This window comes from Tamandua tetradactyla, chromosome 2, assembly GCF_023851605.1.
Source record: "Tamandua tetradactyla isolate mTamTet1 chromosome 2, mTamTet1.pri, whole genome shotgun sequence".
NCBI lineage: Eukaryota > Metazoa > Chordata > Mammalia > Pilosa > Myrmecophagidae > Tamandua > Tamandua tetradactyla.
The window spans coordinates 15,768,983-15,792,355 of NC_135328.1; the positions used below are offsets into that span (position 1 = coordinate 15,768,983).

Here is a 23,373-nt window from a genome sequence, read left to right on the forward strand (position 1 = left end):
TGCTTCTCCCTAAAGAATCGGGGTTAGGTCCCCAATTCCTGCCCAGGGGCGCAGCCCAAAGTTGGAGAGTCCCAGGTAGCATGTGTTGGAACCAGGACTCAAAGACACAGAACTAGACATATTAGGCCAAAGGGCAGGAAGGATTACAAACAGAAGACCTATAAAACGCCTATTTTAAAAGAAAATCAGATCAAAATAGGGACTGGTAAATTATCCTGGTTATATCATCCTTCTGAAAAAAATTCTGTTCACTCATTTAGGAAATTAGTGAATTGAAAGCTCTGTATGTATTCAGTAGCAGAGGTAGAGGTGGGTAGGAGACTAACCTTTTGAGGGTTAAAAGAGGAGAAAATTTTAAGGACTCCACAAATTCTGTTTCTCATCATCAGTGAGACTGAGTTGTTACATGATAGACATGAATAGCCCACTCTTTACAGAAAACTCAATACAACAACAATGATGGGTAAAATTAAAGTCAAACAGGTAATGAATTGGGAATGGATATTGCTAGAAACCAAAATTAGTTTGCTAGAAAATAAGCTTCACACCATTATAAAATGAAACTCACAATATTTTTTACACATTGTGTTAGCAAAGGTTTAGATTATTATGGTATCCAAGAAAATAACATTTTCAGCATTGTAAATTGGCACAGCCATTTTTAAGAGCATATATTACCAATGCCAGTTAAAATTCCAAAACGTTCATATCCTTGCAACCCAGAGCTTTTATTTCTAGACATTAATCCTGAACTAAAAAAAGGACCAAGCATATTCGTTAAAGACTTTTTTTTTAAATAACAGTTTAGAAACAGCTTAATGTTGATCAATAAAGAAATAGCTAACCAATATGTCTATAGAATGTAATATTCTACAGCATTTAAAAGGATTGAGGTGCTGAAATGGAAAAATGTCAAGGATTGCTAACTGAAAGAAGCAAATTGTATATGATGGTCAAAATTTTTTATAAATATTAATACGTATACAAAAAAAAACAGAATCTAGAAGGTGGATGCATCTCATAGATTATTGACGTGCTAATGGCCCCTCTGGAGACCAGTTGGCTCTTGAGTTTTGGCCCCCAGCCCCCATCCTTTTTCTCAGCGGCAGCACCTTATCCCACTGCCCTCCTCAGAGTCGGGCAGCCCTCCCGTGAGGGCGTGGCAGCCACTGGGCTGGGCATGGCAGGGCTCTGGCTGGCGGCCTTTGATGCATGGGGGCTGAAAGGTGGGCTGAGTTCCTGCCCAGGAGCCCCCTTCTGACCCCCCACCCTGACCTTCATTTTGGAGTCTGCAGCACCAGGACAAAGCACCCTTGTCATTGATGCAAAGCAGGGTGTGATTTTAAAACTCTGAGGGTGCCATCGGAGGTTTGTTCCTAGCAGGGAGGTGGTTTAATCCCAGCGGCAGCTGCTGTTTTATAGTTTACAAAGTGGTTTCACTTAAAAAAAAAAAAAAAGTGACACAAAGCCTTCACTGATTCCCATGAGCACGGCATGAAACAGGTAAGGCAGGTCTGCTATTCTCATCACACATACGGGGAAGGTAAGGCCCGAAGAGAGAAAATAGACCGTGGAGCACTGGGTGGCAGATCTTGGACCCCCGTGATGCTGTTATTACTGTGAGAAGTGGGCCTCAACTTCCCTACCTGTACAATGGGGGCACTGGACCCAAAGATTGCTAAGACCCTATTATCTCTGCTGTTCTAGGGATCTGCCTCAAATCCCACGACCCACAGACGAGTGAGAAGCAATCTCTTGATTTCTCAGGCAACCTAGAGCTTTAATAAGCTAATCCCTTGAGGAAACCAAAGTGGGCTGCGAAGTTTCTGTTCCTAGGAAGCAAACTACATTGATTCGGTAAATAGAAAAGGGCCTGATTTGGGGGGATTTCACTTAACCTTTTTTTTTCTTTTTTAATGCCAAAACCAAACAAGATTTCAAGTTTCTAGAAATTGAGCCTACACGGTGGCACCAACTCACCCTATCTGCGTATCTTCCCCACGTGAGCTTGCACAAGCTTCTCCATGGAGGCAGCCTGTTACACACTGAAATGCTCCCTCCCCAGGACGGGCCTTGGGGCAGTGCCAGGGTGGGCCAGCAGGCAGGGTGGGCCGCAGAGGGCAGGGCTGGGGTGGCGCCAGGAGAAAAGCAGCCATGATGTAAGACCTGCCATGGCTGCCTCATACAGGACAGGCTCTGGGGGGGTGCAGTTCTTGATGACAGAGCGTCTGCAATTTCCTGCCAGGAGCCCTTTTGCCCTTCAGGAATCTGACCTCATTTTCATCAACTAGACTGTTACTGTCCACATGCCAGGGCCGGCTGTCATCTCAGGTCCGAGGAGGAAGGGGTCTCCTCCTGGCCTCTGGGAGCGTCAGACCCCCTGTCGCCAGGCTCTCTGGGGCCTCCACCTCTTGGTGCTACTCTGTCTCCATCTTCCCCGCCCATCCCTAAATCCCCCCACTTCTTCCCCAGACCCTAAGCTTCCAGAAGGACAGTCTGTGTTGGTGGGAGGTCTGTAGAGCTGCCCAAAAAGTACAGGGTGGGGTCAGAGGCAAGTGGCCTTCAGATCTTTGAGGACAGAAATCTGAGGGGGTCTGAGATAAATGTCAAAGGCAACATATTTAGTTAAAAGCGAATGGATGTAATGCCTGGAAACATCCTCGAGTATAGTAACCAGATAATCAAAAAGTATTGGCAAAGCCCCCTGAGGGATAGGAGAAAGAATATGGAACTATCAAACCTTACCATCTGGGAATCCCCTGATACTGTGTCAAACTTTAGGGACACACGAATCAATAGGCCATGCCCTCGATCATGAGGCTTACTCTTGTGAAGTTTATGTAGGTAGCGGAGAAGCTTAGACTACCTATAGGCATGCCTAAGAGTTACTTCTGGAGGACCTCTCTTGTTGCTCAGATGTGGCCTCGGTATCTCTAAGCCAGCTCTGCAAGTGAAATCATTGCCCTCCCTCCTACATGAGACATGACATCCAGGGCGATGTGGGAGAGGACTCCCAGGGATGAATCCAGACCCGGCACAGTGGGGTCAACAATTTCATCCTGACCGAAAGGGGCAAAGAAGTGTAATTAATAAAGTATCAGTGGCAGAGAGAGTTCAAATAGAGTCAAGAAGCTACTCTGGAGGTGGTTCTTATGTAAGCTTCAGGTAAACCTTGCTACCTATCATAACCTGCGAATCCTCAACCAGGACCATTCTAGTCAATCCTAAAGAACACCTAGGGCAATTTATAAGATTCCACAAGGGTTCCAGGCACTAGGGTAAATTTTCAGAAACCTACAACCTCCAGATGGGTCCCTGGTCCAGATAAGTCGTGAAACCTAGAGGATGTAGCCTCTCCAGAACATCAGATGGTTCCATCTTCCTACCCCATATTAGTACAGACCCTTCCAATATCAAAAATTTAGAATTGCCATAGCCCAAATGACCCCAAGACGAGGTATGGAAAGATCAAAGGTGATGGTGGAACTTTACATAAAAGGTAGGATTTAACAAATGAATACGAATGCTGAATCATTAAATTGATATCTCTTTCGGTGTCTGGTATTTTAGAGCAGCTAGAAGTAAAAACCTAAAATTGTGATACTGTAACCCATGTCAAAGTCTGAAATATATTCTACAACTAATTGTGATGCTGTGCTTGGAAACTTATAGCTTTTTTGTATATATGTTATTGTTCACAAAAAAAGAAGGAAAAAAAGTCGATTGTGATGATAAAAAGTATTTAAGCCCTCTAGCCTCCTATATTCTGGAGCAGCTAGAAGGAAAAAATCTGAGCGGATCGTATGGTAGCCCAAGACAAACTCTGGGATCTGTCCTGTAACTACTTTTGGAAGAGTGCTTTGAAAACTACCACTTTTTTATTTCTTTGCTTTGTATATGTTATGCTATACAATAAAAAAAGTTAAAAAAATAAAAATAAAAAGCTTCTTGAAAGGGAACTCTAGGGAAAAAAAAGCAAATGGGCCGAGGCTGAGCTGAAAGCCATGGCGGCCTCCCTTTATTCCCCTTTAACAAGGAGCTGCGCTCAGACAGCCCCTTCCAGGTCTGCCAGGCTCCGATGAGCTCCCTCTGCTCTGAGAGCATGAGCCTGAGACCTGGAAGGCGGGCACCTGGCTCTCCGTCAGCAGACGACCCCGAGTCCTGCTGGATGCAGAGGAGAGGGACCGAGGCAGCAAGCCCAGGTGGCAAGAAGGAGCAGGAGGCGGGCTGGGAGGTGGCAAGGCGATGGAGTGCCTGTCGCCACGCCAGGGACAGTACACTCCGTCCTGGCAACACAGGGATGTCTGCCCCAGCAGTATCCCCGGGGACCCCCTCCACGCCCTCTTTCCCAAGTTCTGCAGTCCTGGAGCACTGGTTAGAGAGTCCAGGCATCTGGGAGTCTTTGCACCTGAATCCAGTGAGCCGCTGGTACTGCAATGGTGGAGGGGGTGAGAGTGGGGTCTGCATCCCTTACGCCACCTGATGAATCTCTTAACCCAGGCCTGCTGGGGTGGAGCCCGGGAATCTGCATTTTAACACAAGCACCTCCTTAACCCCTGTAAGTGATTCTCAAAGTACAGCGTAGGAGCAGGACCTGGTCTGCGCCTTCTCTCTGTATTAAGCCTCCCAGATGGGATGCTGGGGCACCTCAGATAATGGGGAACCCAGGCCTTCCCAGACCAATGGCCAGCTCCAGCCCGAGGAGACTCCAGCAGCAAGGGCTGCTTGCAGGGCACGCTCTCACTCCAGCCTCTGCTCCTGCTCCTTCCCACCCACCCACCCACGCTACAGAGATCCAGGGAAATCTCTCCAGGGTGGCCCGGGGCCTGCCCTCTGCCCCTGTGCCCTGCGCCTCCTCCAGCCTCAACACGCCCAGCTCCCACATCCAGACCCCAGGCCGTCCCAGGCGCCTTCCTGGAGAGAGGATCAGAGCTCAGCCCCGCACCCGGGGGAGGGGTGACCCCGTTGGGCAGGGGCAGCCCAGGCCACACGTGAGACCCTGGGTTCGAGGGAGGCACCTACGCTACAAAGAGACCTAAGTGACTCGGCCTTCCAGGCCTTCTCCATCCAGCTAGCACCGCGCCCTCGGAGGGCAGGCAGCGTTGCTTTCCAATCATACAAATCACATGCGTTTTCCCATTTGCAAACATCTATCCGGGGCCCAGGCTGGAAGGAGGGACGGATCCATCGACGACCTCGGGCGACTGCAGACCCACCCAAGCCCCCCCAGCCCTCTCGGTTCTGCAGAGGTTGGGGAGGGTCTTCGGGGGTCCGCAGGGCTGTCCCATAAGGAACCACGAATGGGGCTGTTTCCCCGAGTATGGGAGGTGTGGGGCATGGGGTGGGGGTGGGCCATGGAGAACAGAAGCTTCCAAGTTCCCGAGGCTGCTCCCATCGAGGAGCAGTCGCATACTCCTGCACCCCACCTTGCCCAGCCCGACATGGCTGGGAGAAGAAGTCTCCTCGGTGGCTCGGCCCAGGCCTCTGCCTCATCTGCCCCGGTGTCTACCTGTGAACGTCCAGGGCAGCGGATACCATGCAGGCCCCCCAAGGTGCTGTCGAGATGCAGAGGCTGTCAGGGTGGAGGCCGAGAAGCTGCATGTTCCCCAGCCCCGCCCCCACCCCCGCCTCCCCACGGTGGGAAACTCTGCCGTGGGGGCGGTTCGGGCTGCCCCACTGCCCTCTGCGCTCGGTTCAGCGGGGGCCAGTGCCCAGGGAAGGCCTCCCGCATGCCAGGTTCCGCGCTAGGCTCAGGGAACAGGAGACCAAGAGACAGCCCCTGCCGCTGGAGGCCTGCAGCCTGGTGGAGAGACACGGATGCAGAACAAATGATTTCCCACAAATGGAATTCAGGCAGTGGTAGAGCACCTTATGCAATGGTGGAGTAATGTAGGACACTGTTTCTTGACCTTTTTTTCATTGTCACTTACCCAAGAAGCCTTTCTCAGACAGTTTTGCCCTAATTCCACCCACTTCCATGAAATTTTAATACCACAGATAGAAGTTATATCTGTTTAGGTGCTATATGTGTATCTGTGCTTCATATACTAAAAAGTAAGATATTTTTGTCCCCTCTCCAGAACCAACTTTCAGCCCCCTTGTGTGAGGTACTTCCCCTGTGGAGGATGCACCAATGAATTTACTTTTTGGGCTGGGGTTGGAGAGGCACAGAAGGAAAGGTGGTGGGGATCAAGGAAGGCTTCACAGAGGAGGTGGTACCTATTGGGTTTTGAAGCATGAGCAGGAGTTTTGCAAAGCAAGGAAGCAGCCCAGCCTCAAATTTCTCTCGCAGGGCACTTGTATTCTGCCTTCCTTCCCAATATTATCTCCTGGAGTTGCCAGTTTCCAGATGGTCCCTGGTGACTTCAACCTCCCGCAATGCCTCCGTTCTGTCCTTTGCCACACTAAACTGGAGCTAATTTGGGTAACCAAAAGAATACAGTGGGTGCAATGGTGTGTGACTTCCAAGGCTAGGGTCCAAAGACATTGTCATATCCATCCTGGTCTGGTAGATGATTTGCTTTGGGGATAGCCCACTACTGCATCATATAGACACTCAGACAACTCTACAGAGAGGTCCATGTGGAGAGGAACCAACTTGCCAGCCATGTGCTGAAGCCACATTGGAAGGAGATCTTCTAGCTACAGTTAAGCCTTCAGATGAATCCAGACCCCAGGCTGACCTCAAACATTAGGACGCAGAAACCAGCCATTCTCATTTTATCCTGCCTGAATCCTTGACCTCAAAAAGAGTGAGATAATAAAGGATGACTGTTGTTTTAAGCCCCTGAATTTGGGGGTGATTTGTTATGCAGCACTAGCTAACTAACACAGTGCCCATCTCATGACCCACTCACTGTCTTATCAACCCTTGACATCTAGGTCTCCTAGGCTGGACACTTGTCTTACTCATGCCAAGGCCAGGCAGTTCTGGCTGACAAGCCAGGAGATCTCAAGGTTATGCTTGTTCTTGTAACTCCTGGGAGAAGCCAAGGGAGGCAGAGAGAGTATCGTGAAGCCTTTGATTCCTCTCTGGGCAGGGGAGTTACTAGTGAGGTTGGCCACTCATGTCTGGGCAAAATGTTCATTCGCAGACCCTTCCATTCCCCACCCCCCTTCATCCCTCTGGTCACTTGGCAGACATCTAATAAAGTCTGTGACATGTTAGGCACTGAGAAGAACAGGGCTAACCTGGGCCTCCATTCTGTGCTCAAGGAGCCTACAACCCAGCTAGGGAGACACACTTGGAAACAAGCCCCAGAGAGAAGGATAGGCAGAAGGAGGTGGCCAGGCTGGTGCGTGCTATGCTGGAAACCAGCAGGAGGATGTGATAAGAAGTGCTAGAGAAGTCTGCTGTAGAGTGTGCAGTCAGAGAAGCCTTCCTGGAGGAGGCTGCATTTCAGTCATGCCTCTAAGAACAGGTAGGACTTGATATACTGGAGATAGGGACAATGGGGCATTCCAGGTGGCAGGAACAGTGTAAGTAAAGGCGTGAATGTGGGAAAGACAGAAAGCCTAATAGCTGGGGTACACGCTGGGGGAGTAGCAGGAGACGGGGCAGCAACAACAACAATACAACAAAGCAAGTTGCACTTACTTAGCGCGTACTATGTGTCAGGCATGGTCCTAATCACTTTAATCGAATCAAATCATCTAATCTAATCATTTGATCCACAAACGACCCTTTGCAGTCAGCACTGCCATCACCCTGGTTTTACAGACGGGGGTGCTGAGTCTCAGAGAGGCTGTCGACCCGCCCAGAGACAGCCTGGCTGAGCAAGAGCCGGGAGGGGGCCCCTCGGTATTCAGGAAAGGAAGCTCCAGCCCACGGAAGGGAAGTGACCTGCGCAGGGTGTCACAGCTGTGCGTGGGCCCCGGGAGGGCGGACGCCAGGCTCCCGACTGCCCCGTTAGCTCTGCACCGCCACGCACTGAGCCGCCGCTCCAGCCACGGTTCCCACTGCCCCTGCCCGCATGCCACGAGGCCAGCTCGGGCCACCCCACGCCCACACACTCACCCGCCTTGCGTTCTGCCTGGTGTCCTGTGCCAGCAGCGCTCTCCTCCACATCGCCAGCAGCCCTCGCCCTCGCCCCCTTGGCAGCCAGCCCCACGCCTCTCTGCTGGGGAGCCTCACTTAGTCCTGGGCAGAGATGGGGGCCTCCCCGGGCTGCGACCCTCGGTGGTGGGCAGGGGGCTCTCTCCCCCGCATCCCCGCATCCCCGCATCCCCACATCCCCGCATCCCCGCAGGCAGGGCCTGACTCAGAGAAGGTCCTTAGTCAATGTGACTGAAGTGGAAACAGGCCCCTGCATGGTCTGCCACCTCCCACTTCTTCATTCTTATGCTCAGAATGCCCAGGCCCCCTGGCCTCACCTCCGTTCTGTGCACACAGCAGGCCCCTTCCCATCACAGACTGTTTGAATTTGCTAGCCCACCCACGCCTTGGTCCGTCCATCCATGGTACATCCACTGATGTGGCCCATCCACCGATACAAGATGCTCCTTCCCACTCTCGGGTTTCTGCTTAAACATCACCCCCTTGGGAGGCCTCTCCTCACTGCCGTAGATCAGTCACAATTTCACTCACCGCCCTGCTTACTTCTATCAAAGCCTCACCACAGTCTTGTCTTAAAGACCATACTGCCTAAGTTTGAATCCTGGCTTTATCACTTATTAGCTGTGGCTGCTTGGCCAAGTCCCTTAGCCTCTCTGGGCCTCAGTTTCCTTTTCTACAAAATAGGATGATAAAAATACCCAGCATCTAGAGCAGTTATAAGCACGTAAGTTCCAGAACGGTGTCCAGTACATGGTAAGCCCTACTTAAGTCTATACAAGTGTTAGGTTCTAGTATTATTATTATTATTGCTTAGTTATTTACTTGCTTCTTGCCTGCCTCCCTCCACTAGAATGTAAGCTCTAAAAGGGTAGGGACCATGTCTGAACTGTTCCCCACTATATCCCCAATGATACCAAAATTCCAGACGCAAAGTAGTTTGTCTAGAAATAATTGTGGGATGAATGGCTGCGTGGAGGGAGGGAAGGGGGAGGGAGTGATGATTGGACAGACGGACAAATCAACATGGGCAGAGGTCACCACTTGCTCCTGGTGGGCATATCTTCCTACACTCTTCTCTTCCCCATTCTAAATAACAGCTAACGCTGGCGACTGTCACCGCGACCGAATCAGACGCTCACGGGCAGAGCATTCAGTGATGTATAAACTCTAGTGTGAAGAGTGAGTAACTGGCAAGGAGCCCTAGGAATGGCTAATTGAGGAGAAAGGACTCGAGATAATCTTAGCAGACAAAAGAGCATTTCAAGAGTTGGGTGGCGAGCAGATAAAAGGTTAACTGGCTAAGGAAATGGCAAGAGCAAGGCTCTGGGGTTCAAGGCCAAGGGAAAAGTCGTTTTTCCTTTTTTGGGGGGAAAGTAGTTGCCTGGAGGGTCGTGGTGTGGAGTGAATGATGGAGCAGGGAAGGAGGTGACAGTGCTGGGCAGGCTGGCTGGAAGCTGGAGGTCCCTGAGAGTCAGGCTAGAGAGTCCGTGATGGGCCGGTGAGGGACTCCAAACACACAGTGGGGCAGTCAGGGCCGCCCTTTAGAGCCCTGCTAAGGGGACAGGTAAGGTTAGGTCAGAGCAGTCAGGCCAGGAACTGGGGACTGCGGGAGGCCATTGCAACCACCCAGGAGAGGCCAAAGGACCTGAACTCAACAACTTAGAACCATGCTCAAGACCCATTCCAGCAAAAGATTTGCAGAAGGCGGTCCAGACCTTACCTGCACCAGGTTCCAACCTTGGAGGGACTCAGCAATGATGGACGTGACAGATGGACAGACGCCTCCAAACACCATCAAGTGGTTTGGCCCGTACTTAATTGCGTCATAGAAGGCTTTCAATCCTTTTGCATTGTCACACTGGGGAGCAACAGAAAGAGAGAGAAACTGAAATTAGAAACAGCTGTCCCCAGGGGACAATCACCCAACAGTGGAGCCACACAAACAAATCCTTCCCCTTGGGAAACCCTCTGGTTTCACTTCTCCCGGGATGGGGCCCCACGTGAAGCTGGTCCCAAGTTCCTGCTGTGAGTTCAATGACGTGCCTTCTTGACACCCCCATCCCAGGTCTTCTCCCCATCAGCTCCCTCCAAATCCAAGGCCTCCTGCTCCCCCAGCTCCCCGCTTTCAGAGCACCCTAAGGAAAAGACCCCCCCAATGCCTCCTCACTTGAGGGACTCCCCCTTCCACGGCCACCTTTATTTTGAAAGAGGATGAATTGAAGGGAAGAGTCCATTGAGCAAACATATGCCCAGCGCACCTCTGAGCCCAGCCTGGGGCCGGTGCTGAGAAAACTTCAGATACAGCCCCTGCCAAGGAGCTCACGTTTTAGAGGAAAATGGGTGAGAAAAGACAGAGCATCACCATCTAGCGTGGACATGGAAAGAAAACAAATGCCCACGGCATGTCAGCAGTCGGCCCCTGCTCACTTCCTGCTCTCCTCATCTCCCTCACTGCCCAGGCCACCTGGCCACCTCCTCCCTGGCCGGCGGGGCCAGCTGCCACCTGTGCCCCTGCTGCCCACAGGCCGCTGTCACCAGCAGCCTGAGGGTCACTTCTTCTCCGCCTCCTGCTCCCCACACACTTAAAACCCAAACTCCTATCAGAGCATAATTCTCAAAAGGTTATAATATTCATACAAATAGATAATAAGCACATGTCAAAGCTTTAGTGAACTCATTAAGGAGAAGTACAGGATGACAAAGTGGGATTCCAAAGAGAACTGGAGAAGCAGGGATTTTTACAGTGAATGAGAAGAATTAGGAGTGAGATAAGATTGCTAAATCTGACACAAAACTAGTTAACGTCCTGCAGGACGATAAAACTATCACCTTTGGGGATAGCAAAGAAAATCATTGAAAATCATGACCTCTTATCCATTCTACAGAATTGAAAAATGTCTGTGCCTTGACCGATGGTGGAAAGTTCCGTCTCCATCAAGTCAGATGAGTCTCAGGCATTGCGGCTAGAAGATGCTCTAAGTGTTTGGCTGAAGAGTCACATGACAACCACTTAGCATTACTGACAGATTTGGGATAATTTTCTGAATCCCTTGTCATGACAGAAAGAAGACACTACCTGCCCTAGCCTCTGCACCCCACTCCACCTGGCTTTCCCTCCCTTCGCCCCCAAGTACAGCCTCACCAGCTTTCTTTCTGCTTCTCAAAACTGAAAGCACTCTCCTTCCTGCCCCCGGGCCTTTGCACATGCTATTTTCTTTGGCAGGAAGAATATGCCTTTGATTGTCCCCCTACCCGAGATGGTTCCACCCTAGTCCTTCTCCAACACCCTTTTTATGCCCTAGCTTAGTTCCCAAAATGATGTGAAACCACCCTGCCTATTTTTGCTTGCCTGTAGAGCAACCAACGTAAGCCCCACGAGGGCAAGGGTTTTGTCCTGGTTTTCACCGCTGTCCCCTCAGTGCCTCGACAGGGGCTTGGACAGGGACCCCCCCAGAATCTGCGGAGCCTGGCAGGAGCGGGCTCAGCTTCTCTCTTCCTCAGCTTTCTTCCCACTCTTCCTACTTCCTCTCTCTCTCCTTATTTCGGTTTTCCTCCCTGTCATGATTCCTCGTGTCTCTGCCCCTCCCGCCATGAGCTCCCCTCAGGGACCAGGAGGTGGGTGAGCAGGGCGGGGACTCCCCACGCCTGCTCCTGTCTGCAGGAAGCTCCTCTGGGCTGTAGGGAGAAGCGGCCGCCCGGCTCCCAGCTGTGGGGAGCTCACTGGGGGGCCAGCCAGGGGACGTGGGCTTCATATCAGGAGGTGGACAGCGCTCGGCGCGGGGCGGGGGCAGACGGTAGGATGTGGGTGCTAGGCGTGGGGTGGGGGGTGGGGGGTATTCTATAGATAATAAGGAAATAATGCAACCTCTAACCTTTAATTTAATAAAAAAAAATGGCCAAGTTTAAGTTTTTGCTAGAAATGGAAGGAGGGAGGGAGGAAGGAAAGAAAGGTTAAATTCTCACTGCTTCTTGGGAGCCTCTATTAATTATCTCTGTTCTTGGGTGGAAAGCTTCACTTCCCAGCCTCGGTGGAGCACACGTGGCTGTAACAGAGCAGTTCATGTTTTGTTTCTACCATGATTTACGGAATCATTTCCTGTCTTAATACATTTCTGAAATGATCTGAGTTTGTTTTCCAATCTGTAGCTAATGACAGTAATACAGTGCCACAAGATTCATAATAAAAATTGCATTAAAATAATATTAACAATGAATTTATTAATATTTATTTGCACAGCAAACATTTCCTGGCTATGGAGTAAATGCAGGTTCTGTATTAGTAACGATGTCCCAGCTTCTCACAAATGCAGACTTTTTGAATATGTAAACTCAAACATCAGAGAATACGGGACAACCAGCACATGAGCTGGAAGAATCCTCCAGCATTCCCAAAAGCTGATCTGTTTTCACCAGGCTGGGCCCCGTGACCTTCAACCCCCCGCGTTTCCCTCACTGGTTTTGCCAATGGAATAAAATGTAAAATGTAATCAGCGGACCTGCAAAGAAGAAGGTTGGGTTATGTGGGCAGACTCAAAGGAGTCACACAGCCTTTAGGAGCAGAAGGGGAAGTCAGAGTCAAAGCACAAGAGGGGTCAGAGAAGCTTCAAAGTAAAGGGCTACATGTCAAGGAAACAGGGACCTCCCTCCTCCAACCACGAGGGACTGAGTTCTGCAACCCCCTGAGATCAGGACCCAGCCCCGCTGCCACTGCGATTGCAGCCACATGAGCAGAGGACCCGGCTGAGCCATGCCGGACATCTTTCGACCCACAGAATTGCAAGATCATACAGGGTGCTGTTTTAAAACCAGTCCAGACCAGAGAGCTAATACACTGGGGTAAAAGGAGAATAGTAGGACTACAGTGAAGATTTCCTTAAACGCATTCAATTTAAAGGATTATCTTTAATTTATAGATAAGGTCATACGGCATTTATATGGTATTGAAATGTTTTTCTCTTATAAAACTACAGAATAGAGTAGGGGATTTTGTTGTCGTCGGTCCTGATGCCCTGGTATGGCAGAACAAAAGCTTTCCCGCTATATGAACTTCCCCTCACCCAACAGGTGTGCGAGACCCAGACGTTTGGCCATGCCAGTCCAGCAGAGACTGAAGACCAGACTGGAGAAAGGAATTGTCCACTATCCTGTGTTCTAGTTTGCTAGCTGCCGGAATGCAACACACCAGAGACAGACTGGCTTTCAATAAAAGGGGGTTTATTTAGTTAACATGTAGTTCTTCAGAGGAAAGGCAGCTAACTTTCAACTGAGGTTCTTTCTTATGTGGGTTGGCACAGGATGATCTCTGCTGACCGTCTCTCCAAGCCTCTGGTTTCCAACAACTTTCCCTGGGGTGATTCCTTTCTGCATCTCCAAAGGCCTGGGCTGAGCTCCGAGTGCTGAGATGAGGTATGCTGAGCTGCTTGGGCTGTGCTACGTTGAGCTCTCTCATTTAAGCACCAGCCAGCTAAGTCAAAAGTCATTCATTGCAGCAGGCACGCCTCCCAGCCGGCTGCAGATGTAAATCATCAACAGATGAGGTTCACGTACCATCGACTCCTGTCCACAGCAACAGAACTAGGTGCCTTCACCTGGCCAAGTTGACCCCTGAACCTAACTACCACAGCCTGCCAGGTTTACGACAGAAATTTCTGGATTTCTAGTTCAGAACTTTTTCAATAATCCAGCAAACTTGGCTCATCAGGCAAAGGGAAGCTTAAAGCCAGCAGCCATCTAAAAATTCTAGAACAGCCCATCCAGCCAAGGATGCCACTGCAGACCGCGGCCTCCTGGTCAGTCCTGCTGACCTGCAGCAGGAAAATCTTCTCATCATCAAGTTTCAGGTGCACAATTGTCGTGAAGGACAAAATAAAATGGCATGGACCTATGAGCCCCGTTTTGTGATGCTCTCCTCCTGCATCCTTGTGTTTAATACTGCATCTTCTTACTTGACGTATTCCAGATGAATGGACCTTCCGGCTGACTGAAGCTGCAAGTCTCTGCGGTTGGACCAGCTCAGCAGTTTTCAATCTCTGCCCCTTAGGGGCTTCGGTGGGTTGAATTGTGTCTCCCTAAAAAGGTAAGTGGAAACTCGAAACCCCGCTCCAGCAAAGGTGAGCTGATTTGAAAATGGGGTCGTTGCAAATAGAATCAATTAAGACGAGATCCTTCTGGAGTAGGGCAGGCATCTCATCCCATCCAACCAGTGGGCATCCTGAGAAGAAGAGGGAAATGTGGAGACAAGCAGAGGAGAAGGTGTCCAGGCAGAGAGGAAGGCAGAGAATGGAGTTCTGTAGTCACAGCCAAGGACCTCCTGGAGCCACCAGAAGTCTGCAGAGATGCAAAGGTTTCTTCCCTGTGGGTTTCAGGGGGCGTGTGACCTGGTGATACCTTGCTTTGAGACATCTGACCTCATGGTCTGTGGTACTTTGTCAGGGCAGCTCTAGGAAACGAAGAGAGGGCTCAGCAGAGGTGTTCAGGGCCAGCAGAGAGATTCTGAGCTCTACACATTCATGCAACCAGCAGCTCCTTCCTGTATCTGGTTTGCATTCAGCATCTGGTCCCACATATATTTTATTGGCAAAGAGGATGTCACTGCTAAAAGCAAAAGATGCTTGAAAACATGAAGGAGATGGCCCCTAAAATCCCTGCCACAGTCTGATTTCTGTCTTTAGCCCCGGGGAGGGCTGACAAGTGCCTGCCCTGCCCACATTGCTGAGCCAGTGACAGCCTCACCGAGAAATCGAGTTGCTAAAGATCCCTTGGCTTGATGATCAATTCACCAAACCACTGGGGACTTTTTTCCAAGTTTTCGCTTCCCCGTGGTTCCTTGCATCCATCTCCTGTGGTCATTTCACAAGGGTTTGTCCTTCCAGCTTAGGTGAAAGTCAATTTCACATTTCAGTCCCCACTACACGCTGCACTTGGAGAGGCCCCTGTGCAAGCCGCGGAATGCCGGAAGCTTTCCAACACCCCGTCTGAAGCATCTGCCTGACAGCTCTCAGTGCGCCAGGCCCGGGCACTGCCATCATTGCGTGGTGGTACTGACGGCACGTGGGCTCATGGCGATGTGGTTTCTGATGAGCTGCGCTCAGAGTCCCTGGAAGGAAGCAATGGGCTTTATGGTGGTCTGTTTCCCCCTCCACCCTAGGAACTCCCCCCATTCACCTCTAGAGGGTATGCAACCTGGGTGGCAGGGCCAAAACCTGACGGGCAGACCAGGGACACAATTCTATCATAGCTCGTGTTCTTGCGCAGAGGTGAGAGAGGCCACAGCCTCAAGTCTGCAGCCTTGTTCCTTACACCCCGGCCCTGGCACTGAGCAGCCCTCGGCATCTTCTCGCCCTCCCCACCTCGGTCTAGCAAGATGCAATGACAGAAATGCATTACCTCTTAGTTCTGGAAGCCAGAAGTCCAAAATCAAGGCATGGGCAGGGGCATGCTTCTGAACAGGGAGACACCCCCCCACTCCCCAACACCTCCCCCTGGCCTTGTGGGTGGCCGGCAGGCCAGGGCAGTCCTTGGCCTGTGCCAACATCACTCAGTCTCTGGCTCGTCACGCGGCCACCTCTCCCTGTCTCTCTCTTACAGGCTGTGCCCACATTTCCTCAGCTTATAGGGACACCAGTCACATTGCACTAGGCCCCACCGGATCCAGTCTGGCCCTATCCTAAGTAAAAACATCTCCAAAGATCCTTTCTCCAAATGGGATCACATTTATGATACTGAGAGTTAGGACTTGAATGGATCTTTTTGGGGGGACACAACAGAACCCATGCCCTCCGTCCTCTCTCCATTGTCTTTCCTCACTGCCTTTCTTTGATTCCACATCTCCAGTAGCTCGAGGTCAGGCCTCCAGGTGCCCTCTGTCTGTTCCACTTCCAGTGGCCCCTCCCCCCCTGTAGGAATGGACCAGCCAGAGAAATCATCCTGGCACATAAAATCGGGTACCTTCAAGTGGAAACAGATCTAGAAACCATTAAAATCCATTTATTGTGCTTATTTTTTTTTTACAAAAAAAGTAGGATTCCAGAATAAAATCCATTTTCATATGTCTCATTTTTAAAGAATTAAAATCCCCTTTTTGGATTTAAATATTTTGAAGAATGTTGTTGAGAGCAAAACAAAAAACTGCGGAGGAAATGTCACGGTCGGACACGGCCGATTTGAAACTGGGAATTGGTCTCCACAGAATTTCAGAATGGAAGGTAAATGTAAAAGATGTGTCCAATCTGCCCCCGACACAATGTCCTCCTCGATGATTCTACTCATACCTCCAACGACAGGGATCTCACCCCCTCACCAGGGAGCTCCTTCACGGTTGGCCAGCTCCACTCTTTAGAAAGTCCACCCTCACACTGGTCGTGAAATCACCCTTCCTTCTACATCTCCTGTTCCAAGTTCACACTCTAGAACGGGTTGACAAGTTTTTCCCACAAAGAACCAGAGAGTAAATATTTTAGGCTCTTGATGAGCCAGACAGTTTGTTGCAACTCGGCAGCTCTGTCGTTTCCAGCAAGAAAGCAGCTGTAGACAATAACTGGATGAGAGGGCTGTGTTCCACTAAAACTTTATTTACAAAAACAGGTGGCAGCAGGTTGGCCCACCTTCTATGGGCTCACTTCCCCACGAGGGCCCTTCAGACATCCCAACTCAGCCATCTGGTCTCCCAGAGATGTCGTCAGGTTCAGCTACCCTGAGCTCTTTCGAACCGTCCCCATAGGATAGGGTTTCACACTGTTCCTGTCTGTTGGTCATCTCCAGAAAGGCCCGAGAGGACAGGTGACTTAGGATGTAGCACCTCGGATGGACCCGAAATGCTGCCGGTCCCCCCTGCACAGGGATCATCTCACTCTGCACAGAAAAGGGACCTAACATGTACACACCAAGTGCTAAGAACTGCATGGAAATTTTCCCATCTTAAAAGGTAAAAGCTATTATTTCCATTTTATGGATAAGGAATCGGAGGCTCAGAGAGGGGAAATAATTTCCCACAGACCAAATAAATAGTAAGGATTTGCTCCTAGGCAGTGTAACCCCAGAGCACCATTTTATTTTAGATAAAAATTTGTTATTACGAAATAATCACCCACAGAAAAGTACACACATATACATACAACTTAAATAAGGAATGAAAAACAGTCAAGTGAACACAGGGTGTAACCCAACACGTACCCCTCCTTTACCCAGGGGGAACCCCTATTCTGAATTTTGTGTTTATCCTTCTGTGTTGGTTTGGATTGCTTATGTACCCCCCAAAAGACTATGTTCCTTTAATCCAATCTTGTGGATGCAGACCTGTCACAGGTAGGAGCTTTTCATTAGGTTATTTCCATGGAGATGTGACCCCATCCATTCAAAGTGGGTCATAATCCTTTACTGGAGTTCTTTAAGTGAGCTCAGAGAGAAAGAGACCTTAGAAAGAAATGCCCCAGGAGAAACAAGCAAAGACCCACAGAAGCCCAGAGACATTTTAGAGAGAAGGACAAGCAGATGTCACCATATGCCATTCCATGTGACAGAGGAACTTTTCTTCAGTGAAGGTATCCTCTTATTGATGCCTCAATTTGGACATTTCCATGGCTTTAGAATTACAACTTGTAACTAATAAATTCCCACTGAAAAAGTCAATCCATTTCTGGTATATTGTATTCCAATAGTTTTAGCAAACTGAAACACCTTCTTTATAGTTTTATTATATGTGTATGCTTCCTAAACACCATAGCATTTAAGTTTGGTTTTGACTAATATTTCTATAAATGGAATCATACTTAACGCTTCTCCCGAAACTTGCCTTTCTGCCTCTACGCTACGTCTGTGAGATTTTAATAGTTGCATGCAGCTGTAGTTCATTCATTTTCACAGCTGTGTGATATTCCACTGTACGAATATATTACAGTTTATTTATTCATTCACTCCCCAGTTGATGGACACTTGGATTGTTTCCAGGGTTCTGGCTGTAAGCAACACTGTTGGACACTTGGATTGTTTCCAGGTCCTGGCTGTAAGCAACAATGTAGAACATTTCTGTACATTCCTCCTGCCTCACATGTGCAGAGTTTCTCTAGGTTATAAGCCTGGAAATGGAACTGCTGAGTCACAGGGGTTGTCATATCTTCTCAAAGTGATTTTATCTATTTACGCTCCCACCAGAACTGTTTGAGAGCTCCCATGGCCCCACATCCTTGCCAGCTTTAATACCTGCCACTCTTGTGGGTATTCGATATTCGACTACTTGTTTCAACACGTGTGTTCCTGACTACTAAAGAGGTTTTCACACGTCAATAGATCGTCTGTGTTTCCTCTCCTGGATTCTTGACTCTGTCCATTTTTCTATTAGGTGGTTTGTATTTTCCTTATTAATCTATTTCAGAGTACTCTGTCTTAGTTTGCCAGAGCTGCTATGACAAAGACGAGACACTGGTAAGCTTAGACAACAAGATTATATTGGCTCATGGTTTAGAGGTGAGAAGTACCAAGTCAAGGCATTGGCAAGGCTGTGCTTTTTCTTCAAAGTGGGTAGCATTCTGGTGCTGTTTTGCCACAACTCTGGGCTGCTTTGGCTTGCATCTCTGCCTCCGTCCCACGGCCATCTCACCTTGCGCCTGTTCCTCTGGTTACCCCAGATTTCCACCCAGAATAAGGCTCACCCTCACTCAGTTTGGCCACACCCAAACAGCATCTTAGGAAACTCTATTCACAAATGAGTCCACACTCTAACTGATAACACATCTTCAGTTAAAGTCCACTTTAAGAATGGGCTCACGTCCACACAAGTCCACACAAACTTAAATCTGCGGTTTAAGATTTAGAGCATGTCCTCGCTGAGTACATCATTCCATCTCTCCTGACTCCTGGCTGCAAAGCCCTCTCAGTGGAATGATCGCGTCCCTCACGCGACGCAGCCTCAGATGGCCGTCCTCCTTCTGGGGACTCCTCTCCACCCCCCAGGGCTCACGTTCAGTGAGATCCACCAAACCCACATGAGTGATCATGGCGACAAAAGACCGGTGAGCCTTTCAGAGGGGAAAAAAAGAAACTGACGATCAAAAGAAGAATCGTAATATAGATCTTAGTAAAGGACAGTGACAGCTGAACCCTTTAGCAGGAAATAAGTGGCAATGTGAAGACAATGTAACAAAATTTAGAAGGTGGAAAAGGGAAAAGGAATTGTAAGAATTGCTTATTTCCTCCTCCTCCAATGAAAGGTTTTAATCGATATCATCAAAAATTGAAAACTGGAGTTTAAAAGCCAGAACTCCAACCTTACAGCTTTTCACAATGGTTTATAACCTTTAGAGAGATATTTTAGAAACAAATATTTTTTTTCTGTTAGCGACGGCAAAATTGTTTAATGTTGAATAATTAATTCCTTCTATGTCAATTTGCCTTATTTTCTTCCGTTACAGTCAAATATGTAAAATTTATTACTAACTTTCAATAACATATAATAGTTACCTCAATTTATAGAATTATTTTGTCTATTGTGTATGATGTATGCATAGAAAGATGTCTGGAATAAGAGTGAGCAAATGTAAAGATGGTGAGATTCTGAGCAATTCTTTTTACTTGTAACTGCATATTTTTTACTTGAATAAAAAATAAACAAATTAGGGCCACAGTGGCTCAGTTGCAGTGTTCTCGACTGCCATGCCAGGGACCCGGGTTTGGTTCCCGGTGCCTGCCCATGTATTAAATAAATAAATAAATAAAATAAAATAAACACATTAATAAAGACAGAAAATCATGTTTAAGCTGGTAAGCTTTTCACATCCAGGATGCTTTCTCACGCACTGTGTCTCCCTCTGTCTGTTATTCTGTTGTTGATTTTCTGAATCCAAGAACAAGATTCTAAGTTTATTGCTGCTAAATCACGTTAAAATGAGCCCAGCACCATGCATGGCCAAATGAATTAAACATATACTATATTGTTTTCCCATTGCAATGAATCAGTTTAAACGTTTTCTGGGCATCTATTATGTGCTCAAAGCTACCCAACAGTGAAACCTGACCTACTGCAAATTCCTTGGTACCAGTAGATTTTCATGAACATTCACTGATACCTCAAATTTGGAGATGGGAATAAGCCATAATAATAAGAGCAAATGCTTATAAAATATTTATTTGTGCCTGGCACTAATTGCTTTGCATATACTCACTCACTTAACCTCACATAATCCCTATGAAGTGGGTCCTATTATGAACCACATTTTAGTGAGTGAAGACACTGAGGCTCAGAGAGGTGAGTAATTTGTCCAAAGTTTTACAAAGGAGTAAAGGGCAGGGCTGGGATTAAAATTCAGGTGTTTAGCTCCAGAGTCCTCGCACATGGATGTCATGTTGTCCTCTTCATGACCACACACTGGACTGCATGTCCCATGCAATTAGGTGTGACCACTGAGTTTTGGGCAAGAGGATGTGAGCGAAGAGATGTGTGCCATGCCCAGCCTTGGCCTGTAAACCCACAGATGCTCTGTGCTCTGCTCCATTCAGATTCCAAATGCAGAAGACACCAAAGGACCTAGGAGAGGGTGGAGTCTCCCAAACCATCCAAGGCCCCCGTGGCAGTCAGGGACGTGCACCCCCACTTCAAGAGACAGTCTACTGCAAGGAGAACAGTTCATTGACAGCCTCCCGGTATGGGCTTTTCAGACTCTGCCTTGCCCTTGAGATGAGGTCACTGTTTTAGCTTCCTTGGCTGCTCAAGCAAATACCACACAATGGCTGACTTACACAATGGGAATTTAAAAGGCTCACAGTTTAGAGACTAAAAGAAAGTTCAAATCAAGGCATCATCAAGGCAATGCTTTCTCCCTGAAGTCTGGCATTCTGGGCTGGTGGCTGGCATTCCTTGAGCCTTAGCTTAGGTGCTGGTTTGAAAGTATGATGTCCCCCCCCAAAAGCCATGTTTTAATCCTGAGTCAGTCTTGTACGTGGAAATTTTAATTGGATTATCTCCACAGAGATGCGGCACACCCAGCTGTGGGTGTGACCTTTTGATCAGATAAAGTTGTGACTCCACCCATGCAGAGTGGATCTTGATTAGTTTACTGGAATCCTTGAAAAGAGGAAACATTTTGGAGAAAGGACAGGAGCCTCAGAGCCAACAGAAATTTCACAGCAGAGGCAACACAGATACATATGGAGAATAGAGACATGGATGTCTGGAGATGCTTGGAGCCCAGCAGAAGTCGTCACGAGACGTTAAGCAAGCCAGAACCTGGAGAGAGCTAACGGAAGCCAAGAGATGAAAGCCAGCCCCAGAGAAGCAAAGTGAGGAGCCCCCACAGGAACAGAGGCTGAAAACACAGAGCCCAGGAGCAAGGAACCAGCTGATGCAGCCACATGACTTCCCAGCTGACAGAGGTGTTTAGGTGCATCGGCCTTTCTTGAGTGAAGGTAACCTCTTGTTGGTGCCTTAATTTGGACATTTTCACTTCCTCAGACCTGTAAACTTGTAATTTATTACATTTCCTTTGTTAAAAGGCCATTCCAGTTCTGGTATATCACATTCCAGCAGCTTGCAAACCAACACAGCTTGCCACATGGCAAGGCACATGATGGTGTCCCCTGGACTTTCTCTTCTCTTCCAGGTTCTGTTGATGTTCAGCTTCTGGCTGCTTCCTCTGTGGCTTTCTCTACCTCTGTCTGAATTTTATTCCATTTATGAAGGCCTTCAGTCAGGATTAAGAATAGGCCCATTGTGATTCAGGTGGGCCACACCTTAAACAAACAACTTTATCAAAAAGTTCTACTTACAATGGGAAAAGAAGTGTAACAAATAAGGTATCAGTGGCAGAGAGAGTTCAAATGGAGTCGATAGGCTACTCTGGAGGTTGCTCTTACACAAGCTTCAGGTAGACCTTGCTACCTACCATAATCTGCCAACCCCCAACTAGGACCATTCCAGCCAATCCTAAAGAACACCTAGGGCAATATATAAGGTTCCACAAGGGTTCCAGGCACTAGAGTAACTTTCAGGAAAGCCTACAAGATGGGCCCTTGGTCCAGATAAGTCCTGAAATCTAGCCCAGCCTCTCCAGAATATCAGATGGTTCTATCTCCCTACCCCATATCAGTGACAGACCCTTAAAACATGAAAAGGTTATAATGGCCATAGCCCAAATACCCTAAAGAGAGGGATAGAAAGATCAAAGGTGATGGTGGAATTAATAAAGAGAAGATAGGATTTAACAAATGACTATGATTGCTGAATCATTAAATTGATATCTCTTTTAGTTTCCGGTATCTTTGAGCAGCTAGAAGTAAAAATCTAAAATTGTGGAATTGTAACCCATGTCAAACTCTGAAATATGTGCTACAACTAATCGTGCTGTGCTTCGAAATTTATTGCTTTTTTGTTTTTATGTTATTTTTCACAAAAAAGAAAAGAAACGTTGGTTGTGATGATAAAAAAAAACTATTTATGCCTTCTAGCCTCCTATATTCTGGAGCAGCTAGAAGGAAAAATCTGAGAGGAACATATGGTAGCCCATGACAAACTCTGGGATCTGTCCTGTGACTACTTTGAATGCTTTGAAAACTATTGCTTTTTTATTTCTTTGCTTTGTACATATGTAATATTATCTAGTAAAAAAAGTTAAAAAAAAAAAAAAAAAAAGGCAAATGGCCCCACATTGCCTATTGCCTCTCACCTTTCATCTTTTCTTTTCTTGCGAGAATGCCCATGTTTTTCCTGGGTGGATTCAATAAACTTTCTATCTGCTTACTCTAAAAATGTAAAATAAAAATAATAAAAAGTCCTACTTACAATGGGTTCACAGCCACAGGGATGGATTTAAGTTTAAGAATGCATTTCTCTGGGGGGCACACAGCTCCAAACCATCACAGCCACCAAACTTTTCCAGGCCACTCCAAGCACCGACTGAGCATGGTGGCGGCAGAGGGAAGCACCGTTTTCTGGACGGTACGAGGCTCATCTCTGGGCAAGTGCGTCATCCTCAAGCTGGCGCTCCCACCCATCTGGGGGAGACTTCCTGAGAGCTGCACCGCTGCCCGAGGCACTTCCCTCCTACCCCCTTCCTGCCCCCTGTCCACTCACAGGTGTCCTACCTGCTCCCGCTGCTCCCTCTCCTCTTCTCCCTCACAGGCATTTCTTCCGAAACATCTCTTGCCCCTCTAAGTCCATCTGAAATCTGCTGCCCAGAGGACCCAACCAACACACCCCATCCCATCTATACTTGACTATGAAATGAGCAAGAAGTCGCCTTCATAGATTAAAGCCAATAGAATTTAGGGGTGTTTGTTACTGCAGTTACCTTGCATTGATGAATACACATTCTTGACCATTTGCGGTAAAA

At 48.2% G+C, this 23,373-nt stretch overlaps 1 protein-coding gene across 1 annotated transcript in view; it reads right to left on the reverse strand.

Moving 5' to 3' along the window:
• The window catches only part of GABBR2 (gamma-aminobutyric acid type B receptor subunit 2), a 399,248-nt gene that overhangs the window by 261,181 nt on the left and 114,694 nt on the right, over positions 1 to 23,373 (reverse strand). Inside the window, exon 2 of the mRNA XM_077140179.1 lies at positions 9,777 to 9,914. Within this exon, the coding sequence (XP_076996294.1) occupies positions 9,777 to 9,914 (138 nt within the window). The remainder of the gene's footprint in view (positions 1 to 9,776; positions 9,915 to 23,373) is intronic.